The sequence below is a fragment of the Dryobates pubescens genome, chromosome 5 (assembly GCF_014839835.1).
Source record: "Dryobates pubescens isolate bDryPub1 chromosome 5, bDryPub1.pri, whole genome shotgun sequence".
In the NCBI taxonomy this organism is placed as follows: Eukaryota; Metazoa; Chordata; class Aves; order Piciformes; family Picidae; genus Dryobates; species Dryobates pubescens.
In genome coordinates, this window is record NC_071616.1 from 4,432,863 (window position 1) to 4,453,568 (window position 20,706).

Genomic DNA, 20,706 nt, shown 5'->3' on the forward strand with positions numbered 1-20,706 from the left:
GTGCTGTGTAGCCGTTAAGAGTCACTTCTGATGTCAAACGGGAAGATGAGTCATGGAGACTTTTAGCTTTCCCAAAACTGGAGACTCACCAAGTTTAATAGATGAAGAAAGGGCTTTAACTATAAAACTTCTGGGCACTGTGCCACTTGCTTCTTGTAGATATCTCTAGTAAGCTTTTGTTGGAATGCTACCTATCATTTCCCTGGAATAATTATCAGTGTAAATGTGTACTACTTTTTCTCGTTGCAAAATAGCCCTTTTCATTGTTATGGGAAATAGTTTGGGCTTTGGAAAATGGAGATTTGAACAACATAGTTGCAGAAGATCAAAATTCTTGTGAACTTATCAGTGATCTGGATGAGGGCATCGAGTCCATCAGTAAATTTGCAGACGACACCAAGCTGGGGGCAGGAGTTGATCTGTTAGATGGTAGGAGAGCTCTGCAGAGGAACCATGACAGGCTGGGCAGATGGGCAGAGTCCAAGGGCATGAGATTGAACACATCCAAGTGCTGGGTTCTACACATTGGCCACAGCAACCCCATGCAGTGCTACAGGCTGAGGTTGGAATGGCTGGAGAGCAGCCAGGCAGAAAGGGACCTGTGGGTACTAGTTGATAGCGGACTGAACATGAGCCAGCAATGTGCCCAGGTGGCCAAGAAGGCCAATGGCATCCTGGCCTGTATCAGGAACAGTGTGGCCAGCAGGAGCAGGGAAGTCATTGTGCCCCTGGACTCAGCACTGGTTAGGCCACACCTCGAGTCCTGTGTCCAGTTCTGGGCCTCTCAGTTTAGGAAAGATGTTGACTTGCTGGAATGTGTCCAGAGAAGGGCAACAAAGTTGGTGAGGGGTTTGGAGCACAGCCCTGTGAGGAGAGGCTGAGGGAGCTGGGGTTGCTTAGCCTGGAGAAGAGGAGGCTCAGGAGACCTTCTTGCTGTCTACAACTACCTGAAGGGAGGTTGTAGACAGGTGTGGGTTGATCTCTTCTCCCAGGCAACCAGCACCAGAACAAGAGGACACAGTCTCAGGCTGCGTCAGGGGAGGTTTAGGCTGGATGTTAGGATGAAGTTCTACACAGAGAGAGAGTGATTGCCCATTGGAATGGGCTGCCTGGGGAGGTGGTGGAGTCGTCATCATTGGAGGTGTTCAGGAGGAGACTTGATGGGGTGCTTGGTGCCATGGTTTATTTGTTTAGGTGGGTTGGATTGGTTGAGGGGTTGGACATGATGATCTTGAAGGTCTCTTCCAACCTGGTTTATTATTATTATTAAGAATCTGTTGAGATATGAGCTGCAAGTCATGTGATGCAAGTCTTTTCTCTGCAGCATATCAATGATTCTGCTCCTGAAGTAAGAGATGCTGGATTTGAAGCATTAGGCACTGCCTTGAAAGTGGCTGGAGAGAAAGCTGTGAATCCTTTTCTAGCAGATGTAGACAAACTAAAACTTGATCGGGTGAGTTTGTTACAATAACTGTTGTTAATAATGCTCCATTTATCCATTTAAGGTGCATCTTAGGCTAAAGATGACCAAAGAGGATGCTCTAGCTGATGACTTTCACTTAAGGGTTACTGGTGTTGCAGGGAATCTGAAAGTCTCTTCATGTTGAATTGGTTAATCAGGCATCTTTTCTTTGACTCTGACCTAAAATGCATTAGTGTGTTCACATTGCTCCTTTTCATTCTTGTGTAAAGTATTTTGTTTGGCTTCATGGATGTACTATCAATGAGAGAGGTTATAAAGTTTGGAGGATTTTGGTGGTGATTTTGGGGTATTGATTGATTTTTAAACACTTTCTTGTCTGAAACAATTTGGTTTAGGGTTTTAGATTACAACCACATAGTCTAAAATTCTCTGTGTTACTAGACAGGTTTTGGTATTAAAGACTTGCTTTCCAACAAGGAAGTTTCCATGCTTTTTCAGGTTTATTGACTGAATGATGATTTCATAATTTAGGATTCTTAGACTTTAGAGCATTTGTAAGTGTCAGGAGGGGTTAGATGTCAGTGCTTTCCATGTACTTCATTTTGAACTGGGAAAATTATTTTAGCACTACAGTGGCAGCTGATGCTGCTGGCTGATGAACATTACTGCTGTAAAGAACACAGGATGGCTAAATGTTGTGAAGGAAAACACTTCACATTTTCTTCAGAGTGGTCAAGTGTGGGCTGCTCCTGTTGAAGGAACACTGTACATCCAATTGTGGTAGCTAAATAGCTTTTTTTTCTTTCTTCTTTTTTTTCACCCCCACCCCCCTTTCTTTTTTTTAACTGCTTTGTCAGATTAAAGAGTGTGCTGAGAAGGTAGAACTGGTTGGTGGTAAAAAACCAGGAGGAGCTGCTGAGAAAAAAGAAGGCAGGCCTATTAGTGGAAAGGCCCCTGCCCTTTCAGGGACTGGTGGAGATAAAGAAACAAAAGATGCAGCAACCAAACCAGGCCCCCTGAAAAAAGCACCTGCTGTGAAGGTAAGAGATTGCCAAGAGATTATCTGACATCCCGAGTTGTCTGATGCGATAGCACAGAACAGTTACTTACTGAAGATCAAAGGTGGCTTGTTAAATATCTCCTTCCACTGCGGAATTGTCCTTCTGTAGGAGTGGGTGAACACAACAATGAAGAGTCTGGGACTGTTCTGAGAATGTACATGGTGAAATCTCAGGTTTTTAATGATACAAACTCTCTTGTCACTTACATTTTGATAGCAGATTTTGCTATTGAAATAGTGTCAAACCATTGAAGACATTGAGAGAAGCCTCAGATGTTGTAACATCAGTGTGCTCTGTGTGTGGTCATGTGTTAATATTTGGTTGAAATCAGGGCCTCTCTTTATTACTCTCAAGGTTGCTACTGAACTGTTGAGTGTTCTCTCCAGTGTTGTTTTTAGTTCTAGCATAAATAATTTGAACTATAAGCCTTTATTACTTCAAAATGATGATTTGATTTGAGTAACGCTATAGATGGTCTTTGTAACACCCTCCTGATTTTTCCAGGTGGGAAACTTGGAAATGAATAGTAGTGGGGATTGTATTTTAAAGAAATCCTTTTTTATCCTGGTGGCCTGGAAGCAAGACATCAGTCACCAGTGTAATACCTGATCGGTATCCATAGCAGAATGTGTGGATTAATCCATTATTTCTTGTACCTTCACAAATCCATACTGCTTTCCTTTTCAGCTTTCACTGGTCTCATGTCCCTGGTAGTGTGCACAGTTTATAAAACCTGATGGACTGAAAGCAATGTATGAATAAAATAAGCTCTAACAGAAAACTATTTTTGTGGCTGTAGCTGTTATGGTGCTAGAGAGACACAGGGGTTTTGACCTCAAATGTAGAAGTATGGGGGAAAAAACCAGCAGTTCTTTTGATATCTGATGAATAAGAGACATTTTAGATCTTGACTGACTTGTGCATTTCCTTTCCAGACTGGGGGCCCACCAAAGAAGGGCAAACCAGCTGCAGCTGCAGGCGTGGGAGGTGCTGGAGCTAAAGGCAAGAAGGGTCCTGAGACCAAAGAGATATTTGAATCAGAGCTCTCGGTGCGTGTTCTACTATCCTGTGAAATAGAATGTCCCCTGCATAAGCAGCTTTGGTTAGCCAGTTCTTCAGTACTGAGGACTTTTTCACTGAAGTTGGGATGTTTGGTGGGGGCTTGGGTTTGCTGTTGGGAGTTATGGGAGTTGTGTGTGTGTTGTGTTTTGTTTTGGTTGGTTGAGGGTTTTGTTTGTTTATTGCTGCTAGGAAAAGGGAAAGCAATATGTTTAGGTTCAATTCATAACTGATGAAATAGTTCTCTACTATTTCTGGTAAGTGCAACTGTTCTTCAGGCTGTTGTTGGTAACAGGCCACATAAGACAATAAACAATAAATCATGCTAATATGAGGTACATTATATTGAACCCAGACTGGGAACAGATGAAAAAAGTAGCAATCTGAAGTATATTACAGCAATAACTGGATAAACTAATGCAAGTTTATTCCATGCTGTTCATAGTAAGTTGCAGAATTCAGTCCTTTGGAAGTGTGAGTTATGTGAGCATCTACTTGTCTTCCTGGTAGGGGGGGAACCAGGAACCTGAGGCTATCTTTAGCTCAAAGAGTAATAACAAGTTATTAAAGCTTTGCTAGATGTATTTTCATGCTTTTTGTGTTGCTTAGAATGAATACTTTCCATTAGGCATCCTGTTTCTATTGCTGGTTAATGGTTAGTCAGTAGGCACTTTCTAGAGGTGTTTTAAGACACCAGTGAAAGAGGAAGCTTTTATATTTTCTTCATATATTTCATCATTCCTCATTTTGCTAAAAGGTATGCAGACAATGCCTTCTCCCACACACCCTCCTCAATCATTTGCTCAGTGCTGTGAATGCTTATTCCAAATTCCTAGAAAGTTACCTTGCAAATTTTAGGTTGCCTCTGCTTAATTCTGTCAGTAAATAGTGGCTACTCAGGATTGCTTTTGGCTGTCTGCACAACTTGTACTTTTCATAATTGGTTTTCTGTGTTGTGGTAGAGTTTAGCAGCTTCCTAAATTCCTAAGGCCCCTAAACCATAGTCCATGCAGAAATCCTTCAGCCTAGTTTAGAAAACTTTCCATACTTTGGAACAAGGATCATTCCATTATGTTACCTGTCCTTAAGGTTGTTGCTCCCCTCCAAAGGGATGCAGTGGGGCATTAACCTTCTTCTGATCTTTCTGCAGATAGAAGTATGTGAAGAGAAGGCTGCTGCTGTCCTTCCAGCTTCTTGTATTCAGCAACTGGACAGTGGTAACTGGAAAGAGAGGCTTGCCTGCATGGAGGAGTTTCAGAAGGTGAGTTTGTAGCAGCTGAGAAGAGGAGAGGCAGATAGGGAAAGGGGAAGTGTGTCATTCAGGCTTCATCGTTGCTCAGTATTTGTAAAATGGGCTCCTTGTAAAATTAGGTCTCGTAAGTTTCTTCAGGTAAATTCTTATGCTGAGAATTTCTGCAACTTAGTTCAGTATCAAGAAAATATTTACAGGACAGCTGAGGTAACTTCTGTTTGCGTTTTGATTTTTGTATCGCTTGTGATCCACTGACTAATGTTTATCTTTTAGGCTGTTGAGCTTATGGAGAGAAGTGAAATGCCTTGCCAAGCTCTAGTAAGAATGCTTGCCAAGAAACCTGGTTGGAAGGAAACAAATTTTCAGGTAATACATTATCCTTCAATAACTAGCTGTCCATTTTGTTAGTTGGAAGCACAGCTTATGTTAAGTAAAAGGCCTTAGGTGAATGTATGATGCTTGGACTTGATCTTAGAGGTCTATTCCAACCAGAACAACTCTCTACGTCATTAACAATCCCTAGCATCATGATCCATGACTACTGTTGCAGTGGTAGTCAATAAGAATATAAACTCTGACATTAGGGTGTTTTTTTTGCTGAGGGTTAAGACTTGGAGACATTTGAAGCTATCTGTATATGTGTGTGTATGTGTAAGTTCTAAAAGCTTGAACCAGATGATCCTTGGGGGTCTCTTCCAACCTGGCATTCTGTAATTGTGTGATTCTCTGATAGATAACTGCCCAGCACTATAAATTGTGTATGTATCTGGGCCTTTATATGTAAAAGTAAGTATTTGTGTTTATAGTTGTAGCAGTGTTTATAATTGTTAGTGGCCTTTCAGTACCTGAAAGGGGCCTGCAAGAAAGCTGCAGTGTGGGAAACGGGGACTGTTTTACAGGGACTCATAGTGGTGGGACAAGGAGGTAATGGCTTTAAGCAAGAAGAGGGCAGATTTAGGCTGGGTACTAGAAAGGAGCTCTTTACAGTGAGAGTGGTGAGACAGTGCAACAGGTTGCCCAGGGAGGTTGTGGATGTCCCCTCCCTGCAAGTGTGCAAGGCCAGGTTGGGTGAGGCCTTGAGCAACCTGGTCTAGTGGAAAGTATCCCTGCCCAAGGCACAGGGGTTGGTACTAGGTGATCTTCAATGTCCCTTCCAGCCCAAACCATTCTATGAATTATGAACCTTTAAGGTCCCTTCCAAGCCAAACTGTTCTATGATAATCACACAAAACCATTGTGGGTGTAGGTAAAATACGTATTAGGGTACACAACCATTGTGTTCATGTGAACACTTCTCTGTGTTCAAGTGCACATACCTTTGTGTGTGTCTATACACACATTTTACACAAACATGTGTTTGCCCACAAATGCATGTAAATATTCTTATATATATCACCAAGTAGATAGAATTAAAAAAAATAAGTACATGAAGACATAAGTAACCTCTTTGCTGTTATGGATGTTCCAGGTGATGCAGATGAAACTGCATATAGTTGCATTGATTGCACAGAAAGGAAACTTCTCCAAAACTTCAGCACAGGTTGTGCTGGATGGACTTGTAGACAAGGTTGGCGATGTGAAATGTGGGAATAATGCAAAAGAGGCCATGACAGCAATAGCAGAGGCCTGTCAGTTGCCATGGACTGCTGAGCAGGTGAGTGAGCAGTAAAGGTGTTCTTCCAGTGTGGGGTGTTCTTTCAGTCTGAGGAGTGAGTGCTAGACCTCTTTTTTTTTTTTTTTTTTCATCTGCCCCTCAGTTTCTTAGAACTGATTTGTTTACTCTCAAGATCCAGCTGGCAGCCAGTCACCAGTGGTATCCCCCAGCGATCAGTGCTGGGCCCCATCCTCTTTAACATCTTCATTGATGATCTGGATGAGGGGATTGAGTCAGTCATCAGCAAGTTTGTAGATGATACCAAGTTAGGAGCAGATGTTGGTCAGTTAGAGGGTAGAAGGGCTCTGCAGAGGGACCTGGATAGGCTGGACAGATGGGCAGAGTCCATTGGAATGGCATTCAACAAGTCCAAGTGCCAGGTGCTGCACTTTGGCCATGGCAACCCCATGCAGAGCTACAGGCTGGGGTCAGAGTGGCTGGAGAGCTGCCAAACAGAGAGGGACCTGGGGGTACTGATTGAAAGCCACCTAAACATGAGCCAGCAGTGTGCCCAGGTGGCCAGGAAGGCCAATGGCATCCTGGCCTGCATTAGGAATAGTGTGGCCAGCAGGAGCAGGGAGGTCATTGTGCCCCTGGACTCTGCATTGGTCAGGCCACCCCTTGAGTCCTGTGTCCAGTTCTGGGCCCCTCAGTTTAAGAAGGACATTAAGAAACTTGAACATGTCCAGAGAAGGGCAACAAGGCTGGGGAGAGGCCTTGAGCACAGCCCTGTGAGGAGAGGCTGAGGGAGCTGGGGTTGCTTAGCCTGGAGAAGAGGAGGCTCAGGGGTGACCTCATTGCTGTCTACAACTACCTGAAAGGTGATTGTAGCCAGGAAGGGGTTGGTCCCTGGAGGTGTTCAAGAGGAGATTGGATGTGGCACTTGGTGCCATGGTCTAGTCATGAGGTCTGTGGAGACAGGTTGGACTCGATGATCCTCGAGGTCTCTTCCAACCTTAGTTGTACTGTGATACTGTGAAGGTACTTCCTAAGGTAGAAGTTAAATACAAGTTCCTTCAAAACAGGAAGTCATTAGTAGTAAACCAGTACTTTGAAATACTACCAACATAAGTATACATCCTTATTAAAGGTCTTTCTTGCTGCCTTGAAGTACTTCAGTTGCAGGTGTGTCCTGCTTCAATGGCACAACAAACTTTTCCTTATGTTCCCCCAGACGTTTCTGTTTCATTGCAGTGGCCCTGTGGTGTTTTGCAGGTGTGTTCACTCCTTCACTACAATGCTTTGTCTCCTGCTTCACCAGTGAAAATTTACACTTAACTCTCTTCTGTTCCAGGTTGTGGCTATGGCTTTCTCTCAAAAGAATCCTAAAAACCAGTCAGAAACTTTGAACTGGCTTTCAAATGCGATTAAAGAGTTTGGCTTTTCCGGGTATGTCTTTGAAGTAAATTACTAAGAGAAACTTGAATGCAAATATTTCTAATCCAGGATTAAGAGTCTCTTCTCTATCAAAATGGTCTAAAGAGGGTGGCTGCAAGTGCATCTAAGCTCTTGCTTCTTAGATTGATGCACTCTCAGGTGCTCTTCCAGTTCTAAATGTAAATGACAGTATCTGCCATTGCTAATGGGATACTGTTTCATTACCAGATGTTTTATTCATCACTCAGCCTTCTCTGAAGAACATTTTTCTTAAACTGTGTGTACTACAGGAATGGGCTGGGCCAGGAGCTGTGGCATTTATTGTATGCCAGTAGTTCCTTTTCTCCTTGGATACATCTGCAGCCAGGTGGATCACTATAGGCCATAGTTTAAAAAACCCAAAGCTGATAGTCTACAGGACAATTCAGCCAGCATGCTTATTGCTTTCCTTAGCAGAGTTTTTGTGACAGGATAAGAGTTTTAGCCAACCAAACAGCTACTATTCCATCTAGTGCTGAGGGGAGGAAATCAATTCTCCATGGTATCCAGGGATAGCATGCCTTAACTTCTAATCACCAGTCTCTTAACCTGGGCAAATATATGTAATACAGTTTACTTTTGAGAACCAAATTCCTAAGCAGTGAGGACTTCAAATATTAACTTGACTACTTGAGCAGTTACTATGGCTATCCAAACTGTTTTGCAGCTATTAAATGGATAGTAACATTGTTGAAGTCTGGAAAGCAAACTCTCTTATTCAGCAAATTCCCCAAAATGTTTGTAGTTCCAGCATGATAATCTACAAACAGATACAATGCTAGAGCAGCAGTGCTTGAGGCTACACAGAGGAAGCTTCTGAGATTGCCTGTTTTCTTTTCTATTGAATGTGGTGGTGCTATAGAGGATTCAGTGATCTAAACCTTCCTTTCTTTCTCTTGTAAATATATGTATATATTATTATTTTTAAATCTCTGCCTTTTTCTGGAACATCCTGAGAGACTAACAAAAGAAGAAGAAAGGCCAAAAAAATAAAGCCTTACCTTTAAGTAGCCATATTTCAGGTGCCTACAGTTATTCTAGACACAATTTCAGTCCTGGCAATCATGTGGGTGAAACTTCCTGGCTGTCATAATTTATACCAATGGCTGCTGCTATCTTGTTTGCTGTATTGATTTTCACAGTAGGCTCTTCCCCTAGCCCATCTCTTACTGTTGCCTGATCTCCTTCTATGATCAGGTGACCTGCCTGGTGGATGTGGGGAGGCCTGTGGATGTAGTCTACCTGGACTTCAGCAAGGCCTTTGACACCGTCCCCCACAGCAAACTGCTGGCCAAGCTATCAGCCCATGGCTTGGATGGGAGCACACTGTGATGGGTTAGGAACTGGCTGGAGGGCCGAGCCCAGAGAGTGGTGGTGAATGGTGCCACAGCCAGCTGGCGGCCAGGCACCAGTGGTGTGCCCCAGGGATCAGTGCTGGGCCCCATGCTCTTTAACATCTTCATTGATGATCTGGATGAGGGCATTGAGTCCATCATCAGTAAATTTGCAGATGATACCAAGCTGGGGGCAGGAGTTGATCTGCTGGAGGGTAGAGAGGCTCTGCAGAGGGACCTCGACAGGCTGGGCAGATGTGCAGAGTCCAAGAGCAGGAGATTGAACGCATCCAAGTGCCGGGTTCTGCACATTGGCCACAACCCCATGTAGAGCTACAGGCTGGGGTCAGAGTGGCTGGAGAGCAGTCAGGCAGAGAGGGACCTGGGGGTGCTGGTCGATGGTAGGCTGAATATGAGCCTGCAGTGTGCCCAGGCAGGCAGGAGGGCCAATGGCATCCTCGCCTGCATCAGGAACAGTGTGGCCAGCAGGAGCAGGGAGGTCATTGTGCCCCTGTACACTGCGCTGGTTAGGCCACACCTTGAGTCCTGTGTCCAGTTCTGGGCCCCTCAGTTCAGGAAGGAGGTTGACTTGCTGGAAGGTGGTCCAGATAAGGGCAGCAAAGTTGGTGAGGGGCTTGGAACACAAGCCCTGTGAGGAGAGACTGAGGGAGCTGGGGTTGCTTAGCCTGAAGAAGAGGAGGCTCAGGAGACCTTCTTGCTGTCTACAACTACCTGAAGGGAGGTTGTAGACAGGTGTGGGTTGATCTCTTCTCCCAGGCAACCAGCACCAGAACAAGAGGACACAGTCTCAGGCTGCACCAGGGGAGGTTTAGGCTGGAGGTTAGGAGGAAGTTTTACACAGAGGGAGTGATTGCCCATTGGAATGGGCTGCCCGGGGAGGTGGTGGAGTTGTCATCATTGGAGGTGTTCAGGAGGAGACTTGATGGGGTGCTTGGTGCCATGGGTTAGTTGGTTGGGTGGTATTGGATGATAGGTTAGACGCAGTGATCTTGAAGGTCTCTTCCAACCTGGTTTATTCTATTCTAAACAGCTGTCTTCTGCTGTACCTGTGATGAAGGTATTTTTAAAGTGCACATAGCTTCTGCCTATAAGTTAGTTACTGTCCTCAGTACATTTTTCTTTCTTTAGCCTATTGTGATGATTTTGTTTCTTGTTGGTGCTTCCTGTGTTGCTTTTCACATACGTAGCATATCTTTTTCTTACAGACTGAACGTCAAAGCTTTCATCAGTAACGTGAAGACAGCTCTTGCTGCAACTAACCCAGTGAGTAAATGTTAGAATTTTAGTCCTGATTTATTCTCAATGCTTGAGTTGGAGACTGAGTGCTTTTATCTTCCTCCTGGCAGGCTGTAAGGACTTCTGCCATTACCTTACTGGGAGTCATGTATCTTTATGTGGGACCTCCGTTGCGGATGTTTTTTGAGGACGAGAAGCCAGCTCTTCTCTCCCAGATAGATGCAGAATTTGAAAAGGTATGAAGCACAGTGCTCTTACTGCCAAGCATCACTGAAACCACTTGGAAACTTGGGTAGCTGGAATTTGTAGTAATGCTGTGATCTGTCCTGTGGTTGTGTGACCCAGGTTTGTTGTGTTGTCCCTAAAGCAGCTGCCAACTCGTAATGTCTGCCTGTGTCAGTAATCACTTTTTTGTGCCAATAGTGATGAATTTCAAAAGTAGGGTGTTTTTTTTGGTGTTGGTTTGTGTCTTTTTGAACAGCTTGAAGTTTTAAAGTCTTCTGCCCTGAAACAGTACATTTGTATCATCAAGTGTGTTTATTTCTGTTCTCAAATGAAAAATAGCTGGTTCTGACTTTGTGTGTTCCTTGCAGATGCAAGGGCAGACAGCACCTGTCCCAACTCGTGGCATTTCCAGGCACAATGCAGCAGCTGGGGATGATGGTGAGGAAGAGGAACAGGAAGATGTTGGCAATGACGTTGTGGATCTCTTGCCAAGAACAGATATTGGGTGGGTTTGGATTCTACAACCTGGAAACATAATTTCACTGCAGCTCAAAACTGAGTATTTATAAACGCTTCCTAAGCACTCTGTGGTGCTGAAGCACTCAAATACTAAAACAGAACTAAATTGATGGGCACTTGAACCTTTCTATTTTTTTGTCTTGCAGTGATAAGATCACAGCTGAACTAGTGTCTAAGATTGGGGACAAAAACTGGAAGATCAGAAAGGAAGGCTTAGATGAAGTGACAAGCATAATAAACGATGCTAAGTTCATAGAGCCCAACATAGGAGAACTTCCGGCTGCCTTGAAGAGTCGTCTCAACGACTCTAACAAAATCTTGGTAAATATTTCTGAGTTCTGTTTCAGACAAACTACTTCTGATTTCTGAACCTTGCTTATTACTGAGTCTGTCACAGTGTCATGAAATCAACAGCTGGAGAACTGTTGGAGTTGGAGAACCTGTGCATTTCTACATCATATCTGCCTGTTTCTGAAAAATGCTTGCCTTCCTGGTGGTTTGAGGTGGTTCTGCCATGGAGGATCACTCCAGGGCTTTGGGTTTCTTGATCCACCAGTCTCAACATGATGGGACAAAGGATGTTCTGACAATAAGGCTGGTGAAACAGGTTGGTCAGAGGGGCAGTAGAGGTCCCATCCCTGGAGACATTCAAGGTCAAACTTGATGGAACTCTAAGCAACCTGATCTGGTTGGAGATATCCCTGCTTTTTGCAGTGGGGTTGGACAAGATCACCTTCAAGAGCCCCTTTGAACCTAAATGATTTTATGATTTTAAAAAAGGAAAATCTCCATCTACTCTCAATGTAATGTAAACAAAAAAGCCTGACCTGAAAAACCTCTGACCTAAAAAACCCAACTGAACAAAAACCCAAACAAGCCCCTCCCAAACAACAACTAAAAGCCCCAACAAAATGAAGAAGAAACCCAACACAATAAGCCAAGTTTGAATAGTTGCTCTGCTTGTGACAGAAGTGGAATGTTCTTTGTTTCAAAATCTTTTTACTTGAACTGTAATTTACTTGGAATATAGATATGATTCTTACTTGGGTGATGAATGTGAAGTGTGGTTATAGATATCTTTCAGCAGGCGTTGTAAAGTAGAAGCTTAGGTGTATAGCAGTGTTACTTTCCTCCATGTGGCAGTTTGGCACACATGGTTGGAGCAGTATTTTAATCAAAGACTTATTGTTTATGCACAGGTGCAACAAACACTGAGCATTCTCCAGCAGCTGGCAACAGCAATGGGCCCCAATATCAAACAGCATGTGAAGAATTTGGGCATTCCTGTCATTACAGTCCTAGGGGACAGTAAGGTAGGACACTCATCAGGATCGTTGTTTTGCTGCTCACTCTCTGTGCTGTGCCTGGCACTTGCTGTTGGGACTTGCTTTTAAGAGGCTTAGTTTTTTCATTAACAGTCTTTAAGAACTGTGATTTTACATGATTAAGTTAGATTCTTTTATTTATCAATTATCTTGAGGAAACAGCGAGCTCCCTTCAGTTGCCAAGTACATTGTTTAAGGGTAAGAACAACTGTGGTTAAGTTGACTATCGTGCATAGCACTAATGTTACTTGTAAGCACCACTGTGCTGGTGGAGGATAATTTATTTTATACTCATTGAGGCATTGCTATAGTGGTAACTTGATTTAATTTGCTGTAAGATATACCCAGCTGATCCAGTTGCTCAGGTTTTTGAAGATGAGGAGGATCCTTTTGGGGCCCTACTTTGGGCCAACTATTGACATTTCACTGAACAATTAAGGAAAATGATAGTGGGTAGCATGAGGGAAGACAAGTTAAGCTTGGCTGAGGGGAACTGAGGCCTCAGAGAAGCTGATGAGTATCTACTTACCTGCAGCAAATGATTTGTTTCTTTTCCTCAGTGAGACTGAAGGTGGGACAAGTTATTTACCAGGATGCTCACTTGTTTAGATACATGCCTGCATGTTACTTTTTCATTTAAAAAGGATTCACACTAAAGCTAAATTAGTCTGTTAGACTATCAGCTTGCCTCAGAAATTCAGGCTAAAGGAGAGTGATGTGTGGAGGCATGTCTATACTGATAACATTTTGAAGAACCATGGCTGTCAAGTATTCCATCTGACTTCTCATAACTCCACATAGCTGCTTCAAAAAAGGCTGTTGTAAATTTTGGTTGGAAAAAACACTGAAGATGGCAACTGGTAGGAATTAGAGGGCTTCCCAGTTCCTGGCTTGACTTTTGCTCATGTGTGTCCTAAATAATAGTGCCCTAATAACAGGCTGCATAACCTACTTGCCTTGATTTATGAGTGTGTCAAGTTTATTTTAAGCCTTACAGAAATCACTGACCTTATTCTGTAGTTTAAGAGTTGGGAGACTCCCAAAATTCTTGTCAATGAGTGATAGCAGGTGTAAAGTGCTTTTAAAGATACATCCTTTGTCACTCTTTATTAAACTGTTTTGTGTTTTCCTTTCACCAATGCTGGTAGAAAAGTATGGTATTTGATTTGGTGAGTTCTGTAGCTGATAGTGTCTCTAAATTCTTCTGAATTTTACACTTCTCAAGTAGTGAATAAAAATACAGTTTTCAAAGCCTGTAATGTAGAAGCTTTTTCTTTCAGTGGGAAAGGTGATTCTACTACCTCTTCCATTGTAACCTTCTGACTCCTCTTTAGAATCATTCTTCTTAAATTTTGGTCTTGCTGCAGAATAATGTTCGTGCTGCTGCACTGGCAACTGTGAATGCCTGGGTTGAACAGACCGGCATGAAGGAGTGGTTGGAAGGGGAGGACCTGTCAGAGGAGCTCAAAAAGGAAAATCCCTTCTTAAGGCAAGAGGTAGGCTTCTCTTAAATAAACTACTTATGTGTGTAACATCAAAATAACCTTAACTGCTGTGGACTTATGTTTATCAATGTAGGATGAAATGACAAAATGCTGCCATTATGTGGTAGCTGTGTCTACATATTGACATAAAATTGTTAACCCTCAAAAGGGTAATAATGAGCTTCCTGCATCTGGCTGTCATTCAGATTTCAGTGCCTCCAGAGTAAAACTTCTCTCTGTTTTGGTCAGCATTTTAAGAGCTAGTGTGTTTTCCCTCAAATTAACCAAGTGGTAATAAAGACCGAAACTGAAGCGGGCTCATTAATACGTTTGAAGCTGACAAGTGCAGCTGAATTTCTGATGTTGACTTCAAGAGGAAGAGAAACAGCCTGGGCAGTCTTAAGAGACCAGACTCCCAAGTTTTAAGATAGCTGCATATTAACAAACTGGATTTAATTTTTAATTGTTTTTTAATTACCAACCTGAAAGTTGATGTTGGTTAAGAATGCCTTTGTTCATGAGGGCTGGAGTGGTGGGTTTTTTCCTACTTGCAGAGAGACATGTGAAGGAGCTCCTCTTCAGGCTTTTGTGACCTTGGTGGATCTGTGAGTGCATATTCAAAAAATGTTTGGTTTAAACCTTTATTTCAGCTCCTTGGTTGGTTGGCTGAGAAGTTGCCTGGCCTCCGTTCTGTTCCTTCCGACCTCCTCTTGTGTGTGCCTCACCTCTACTCCTGCCTTGAAGATCGGAATGGGGATGTGCGTAAGAAGGCGCAGGATGCTCTCCCGTTCTTTATGATGCATCTTGGCTTTGAGAAGATGGCAAAAGCCACCAGCAAGCTGAAGGTATTTCAGTCATTAGGATTAGATCATGTGACCTTGAGTGAGTAGATACAGGTTACATTGACAGTCTCATGATATGCTGTCTCAAGTCATGTAAGCTTGGCTGCACTGAGTATTTTCAGGGAGGCTGAAAATTGTGTCAGAAGGCTGTTAGAGCCTGGGAGGTGGAAGTAAGCTACCTGCAGATAGTTTCCATCCCAGTTTGTGTCCAGCTATATGCCTTCAACATGTACTTAGGAAGGATGTTGACTTGCTGGAATGAGTCCAGAGAAGGGCAACAAAGTTGGTGAGGGGTTTGGAACACAAGCCCTATGAGGAGAGGCTGAGGGAGCTGGGGTTGCTTAACCTGGAGAGGAGGAGACTCAGGGGTGACCTTATTGCTGTCTACAACTATCTGAAGGGAGGTTGTAGCCAGGAGGGGGTTGGTCTCTTCTCCCATGCAGCCAGCACCAGAACAAGAAGACACAGTCTCAAGCTACACCAGGGGAGGTTTAGGCTGGATGTTAGGAAGAAGTTCTATACATAGAGAGTGATTGCCCATTGGAATGGGCTGCCCAGGGAGGTGGTGGAGTCACCATCATTGGAGGTGTTCAGGAGGAGACTTGATGGGGTGCTTGGTGCCATGGGTTAGTTGTGTAGGTGGGTTGGATTGGTTGATAGGTTGGACTTGATGATCTTGAAGGTCTCTTCCAACCTGGTCTATTCTATTCAAGATGGATTCTAGTGATTTGATGTATCTTAGGGACTCCTGGGTGCTGAGTCACTGTTGGGGCACTCCATTGGTGGCACAGGACTGCTTGCCTAGAACAGATGGCTGATTCATGTTTCACATAGGTCTTGCAGGAGAAATGTAATGGGAAGGTGTTTTATCTCAGAACAGAAATACCTGAAAACATTGATGTTGTAAGATAAACAGTGTGGAAGATACTAAACAAAATAGTTTGTTTCAAACTGCTGTAGTTTTCCTTGTTTGTAGCAAATTACTGTGGAAATTACTATCATGAATTTTTCCAAATTTACCACTTCTGGTTTTTTTCTCCCTTCTCTTGTCTAGCCAACTTCCAAAGACCAGGTACTGGCCATGCTTGAGAAAGCTAAAGCCAACATGCCAGCCAAACCAGCTCCTCCTGCTAAAGCATCTTCCAGAGTGGTAGGGGGAGCAACTGCAGCCAAATTCCAACCTGTATCAGGTAACCTCTCTTAAGTTCTGGGAAGTGATTGAGAAGAAGGTGGGTTTTGAAGCTTGTTAACATGCCAGAAGAAACATGCTTAGCAGGATGAGAGAAATTCAGCAGTTAGGGTTACAAGTAGTTCTGTCTGCAGTTCCAGTGTTGCTTGCAGCTGAGTCAGCGTTCAGTGTAAGAGTTTAGCCTTTCCACACAACCATTCATCAGTGGCTCTTTGAAAGTGTCTACTTGCTATTGAAGTTTTGGTTGCACTAACCTGATTTTAACAGAACTTCTTAAAATGTTTCCACTTTTTGTTTTGTAATCTGGACTGCCTCCTCAGAGTTCACTGTGGGGCTACATGGAAGAGAGGGTAGTGGGGGACAGCTGTGTTGAAGCAGCAGTCCTGCATAATCTCTTTGGGGCTAGCTTGCCTTCTCAAAGTTGAGTGCATCTACAGCTTCAGACATTAGCCTTCAACTCTATATGTGTGTGCATTTTTAAATTGTTCTGATAATGCAGATTTGCTAAAATATTTCAATCTTAATGGTAAAAGCTTTGTGTGCTAACATAGAGTTTAAGGCACTTCCTTTATGGGTCAAAAATCTTGGTGGTAAGTGTGTCATATCCATAAACAGTTTTTCTTCCGTCTTAAGAGTGGAAAACTGTGCTGACCTAAAATGGACTTGTTGATCTTTTGAAATGGTCTGTTGTTTCTCCAGCACTTGCTGAAGATTCGGGGTTGAATACCTTGGAATCAAGGCCTGATCCCAAAAAAGCCAAAGCAGGAGGAGGCTCCTCTAAAGCTAAGGTATTTTGGTTTCATTTTATATAGTACCAATTTTATGAAGTTAATAGTTGTGGTTTATTAATGTAATGTGTTACAGGTGGAAGAGTACAGCCTTTGCTAGGGACTGCTTTTAGTGAGAATCTTTGTGGTTGAGCTCTGAAATGACAGTGTTCCCATTCACTTCATGCCTGCTTAATTCTTGGTTTGTGTTGTCCAAAATTCAGTCTTGCAAGCAGCTCAGCCTTATACTGTTGAGATTTCAGCCTTACCATTGCAGTTTCAAAGTTATAATTTGAATAGTAACTTAGGACTGACTTAGCAAAAGAAATTAACCTCTCCTTTGCAGTAGGAAAAGTAAAATGTTCTCAATGACATGTGCCGAAAGGGGAGGAAAATGCTTAAATATGTAATAGTGTCTTGCAATTGAACTTGTGCTTAGGGTTTTTCTGGTCTGTGTTCAGTAATTTTTTTGCTATTGACTTCAAAATTTATCTTATAACTGAAAAGAGAAGGAAAACAAAAAAAAAAGCCAAAAACACAACCACCACAAATTGTTCTACAGGCTTTTGGCTTCCATTGTCTAAAGTAGTGCTGTAATGAGAACATTTTATGTAGGTCCAGGAATGAACTGAACAGACCTTGAAGGATGTTGTTGATTTGCCTGAGTGAATTCTTCTGCAAAGCCTCTGATGCCAGAGTTTATGCCTTTGCTGGGAAGCAATGGAAGGTTTGGAGTAGTAATTCCTAGGAGCCAATAGCTGCCTAACCACAAAGCCTTTTCTGTGGGTTATTTACAGCAGTCACGTGTTAATAGCAGTGTGTCCAAGGGCCATACCAGCCTATCCAAAGCTAACACAAACCTCAACAAAGGCAATACCAGTCTGACAAAGAGCAAATCTTTCAAACAGGTACCATACTGGGATTTAGGGATGTGTGTGGGTGACTAGCACACTGTGTGAGAGTCATGTCTTTTCACAGGATTCTACTGTGCATGTCATGGGTATTGCTTCCACAGCAGCAGAGCACATACTTTTAAAACTCTAATCAACATTATTCTTTCAGTTTCTCCTTGGCTCTTGTACACATAAGCAGCATGAAACTGACTGGTGCCTAATGCTTGTAATTGCTGGGACTGAAGCATATGTTTATGCCTTGTGCTGCCTGTTAATACCTGGATTTTTTTTCAGGGTGTGCAGGGGAAGAAAGTGCTAAGCAAGCCGAATTTGAAGGAAGACGATGATAAATCGGGTCCTATTTTTATCATAGTCCCAAATGGGAAAGAACAGAGAATGAAAGATGAGAAAGCCCTGAAGGTGAGCAAAATCTAAATGCATTCACAGGTTTTCAAGTGGTGTCATTTTAAGGCATTGTTTTGAGTTTTAATTTGGAGTTAAACGTGCTATGGCATGAAATTGCTTCATCCCTTGGATGGATTCACAGGCCAATATCTGGTTGACTGAGGTGTTTTTCTTCTGATTTCCAAATCTTGTGCATGTATACACTGTCATAAAAGCCAAAGGACTTTACAGATGCCAAGAAATGATGTTCAGTTATGAAGTATTAAGTATTCATCTAAAAACATTTGACTACTTTCAGAGCCATAGAATGCATTGTAAATACTTTAACATACTCACTTTGAACAACTGCCCTTAGCAAGCTTTTGTAGGGGAATTGTAACTTAAAACATGCATGTTATTTATAACTTGCTAGTAAATAGGCCTATGTGTGGCTTGAAAACAACCACTTGAATTGAGAACAGTGAAGGTAATGACCTCAAGATAACTGCTCCACATGGAGAAAATTTTTTCTGTAAGCCAAGGTGATCAAACACACTGAATTTTTTCCAATATTTATTGATTATGAGAAGCCTTTGAAAACAGATACTGAAGCAGAAGTAGAAGGGATGCAGTTTTCAGGTTCTTTCAAGAAAAAAAGGTATTGGTTGCATTGAGTTCCAAATGCTGCTTTTTACAGGTATTAAAATGGAATTTCACTACTCCCCGTGATGAATATATTGAGCAGCTAAAAACTCAAATGTCCACCTGTGTGGCCAAATGGCTACAGGATGAGATGTTTCATGCAGACTTCCAGCACCACAACAAAGCACTGGCTGTTATGATTGAGGTGAGTTTGAATCTGTGGTAGTAGATGAGGTACAGAAATAGCCATGAAATAGTCTGCTGGAATTAGAACCAGATGGGTATTTTTGGAGGAGCCAGCAGGCATTCTGCAAAGTTGAAACCTTGACATAGAATAACTTTGAGAGGAATCATGAAGTTGTTATTAATACCATTTCTTGGGAGAAAGGAAAATTTCTTCAAGGGTTACTTCTTAGAAGTTAAAAGACAATACTTAGGATTCTACCAGTTGTCCGATAAATCTCTACTGTCAGGCATAGCTTTTCCTTGAAAACAATGTGTTGCATCTTGCACAACCTGTTTTGTTCTTTTTTCATTCTTCAAGCACTTGGAGAGTGAAAAAGATGGGGTCATCAGCTGCCTGGATCTCATCTTAAAATGGCTCACTCTGCGATTCTTTGACACCAACACAAGTGTCTTGATGAAAACACTTGAGTACCTGAAATTGCTTTTCAACTTGCTGAATCAAGAGGAGTATCACCTTACTGAAAATGAAGCATCCTCTTTCATCCCCTATCTTATCCTAAAGGTATGGTTCATTGTTCAGAAACTAACCTTAGTATCCTGTTATATTGCTTACAAAAATATCACACACTGTAGTGTGCTGATTGCAGATGTCCTGTGGATGGAGTTAAATCCAGTTGGCAGCCAGTCACAAAAGCTGTTCCTCAGAACTCGGTGTGTGGCCCAATTCAGTTTAATTTCTATCACAAGGGGAGCAGTTGTGCATCCTCAGTGTGCTTGTAGACCACAACACTTCCACACCAAGCTGGGTGGAAGTGTTGCGCTTCTTGAGAATAAGAAGGCCCTGCAGAAGGATGTGGACAAGCTGGATTGATGGACCAAGGTCAGTTGTATGTGGTTTAACAAGGCCAAGTGTCTAGAGTTTAACAAGTCCTGCACTTGAGTATCAACAACCACATCCAATGCTCCAGGCTTGGGGCAGAGTGGCTGGAAAGCTGCCTGACAAAAAAGAACCTGGAGTTTTTGATTGACAGCCAGCTAAACATGAGCCACCTTATGTCCAGGAGGCCAAAGAGGCCAACAGCATCCTGGCCTGTATCGGGAACAGTGTGGCCAGCAGGACTGGGGAGGTCAGTGTCCCCCTCTGCTTGGCACTGGTGAAGTTTTATCTCAAATACTGTGTTCAGTTTTGGGCTCCTTGCTAGGAGGATATTGAGGTGTTGGAGCATGTCCAAAGAAGGGCAGTGGAGATCTGAAGGGTCTAGAACACAAGTCTTATGAGGAGTGGCTGAGGAAACTGGGCTTGTTTAGTCTGGAGAAAAGGGAGCTAAGGGGAGAGCTTACCATTTTTCACAACTGCTTGCAAGGAGGTTGTAGCGAGGTGGGAATCGGTCTCTCCTCCCAAGTAAGAAGTGAATAGGATGAGAGGAAACAGCCCCAAATTACACCTAAGGAGGTTTATGTTGCATGTTAGGAAAGGGATGTCAGAACAAGCTGCCCAGGGAAGTGGTGGAGTCACCATCCCTGGAGGTATTTAAACAATGTGTAAGATATGAAATTTGGGGACATGGGTTAGTAGTGAACTTGGTGGTGTTAGTAGTTGAACTCAATCATCTTAAGGATCTCTTCCAACCTAAATGATTCTGTGGTGTCATATTGTGTATTTACCTTTTAAAAGCTATTAACAGAAGGATTTGTTGTACTGAGAATAATTCTGGCTTTTCTAATGTTGTTCAGGTAAATCACCAGTATCATGAAGCTGAAATACTCTGTATTTCTTCCCCTGTTTTGACTTTT

General features: G+C 42.8%; 1 protein-coding gene across 1 annotated transcript in view; it reads left to right on the forward strand.

Annotated features, from left to right (window-relative positions):
* Positions 1-20,706, forward strand: part of CKAP5 (cytoskeleton associated protein 5) — a 51,091-nt gene that overhangs the window by 18,305 nt on the left and 12,080 nt on the right. The window contains exons 12-31 of the mRNA XM_054161463.1: positions 1,325-1,453; positions 2,281-2,463; positions 3,420-3,533; positions 4,694-4,804; positions 5,069-5,161; positions 6,264-6,449; positions 7,744-7,838; positions 10,426-10,483; positions 10,567-10,692; positions 11,050-11,186; positions 11,347-11,521; positions 12,400-12,513; positions 13,893-14,021; positions 14,660-14,854; positions 15,906-16,041; positions 16,740-16,828; positions 17,605-17,715; positions 17,995-18,120; positions 18,782-18,931; positions 19,271-19,474. Coding sequence (XP_054017438.1) covers positions 1,325-1,453; positions 2,281-2,463; positions 3,420-3,533; positions 4,694-4,804; positions 5,069-5,161; positions 6,264-6,449; positions 7,744-7,838; positions 10,426-10,483; positions 10,567-10,692; positions 11,050-11,186; positions 11,347-11,521; positions 12,400-12,513; positions 13,893-14,021; positions 14,660-14,854; positions 15,906-16,041; positions 16,740-16,828; positions 17,605-17,715; positions 17,995-18,120; positions 18,782-18,931; positions 19,271-19,474 — 2,661 coding nt within the window. The remainder of the gene's footprint in view (positions 1-1,324; positions 1,454-2,280; positions 2,464-3,419; positions 3,534-4,693; positions 4,805-5,068; positions 5,162-6,263; positions 6,450-7,743; positions 7,839-10,425; positions 10,484-10,566; positions 10,693-11,049; positions 11,187-11,346; positions 11,522-12,399; positions 12,514-13,892; positions 14,022-14,659; positions 14,855-15,905; positions 16,042-16,739; positions 16,829-17,604; positions 17,716-17,994; positions 18,121-18,781; positions 18,932-19,270; positions 19,475-20,706) is intronic.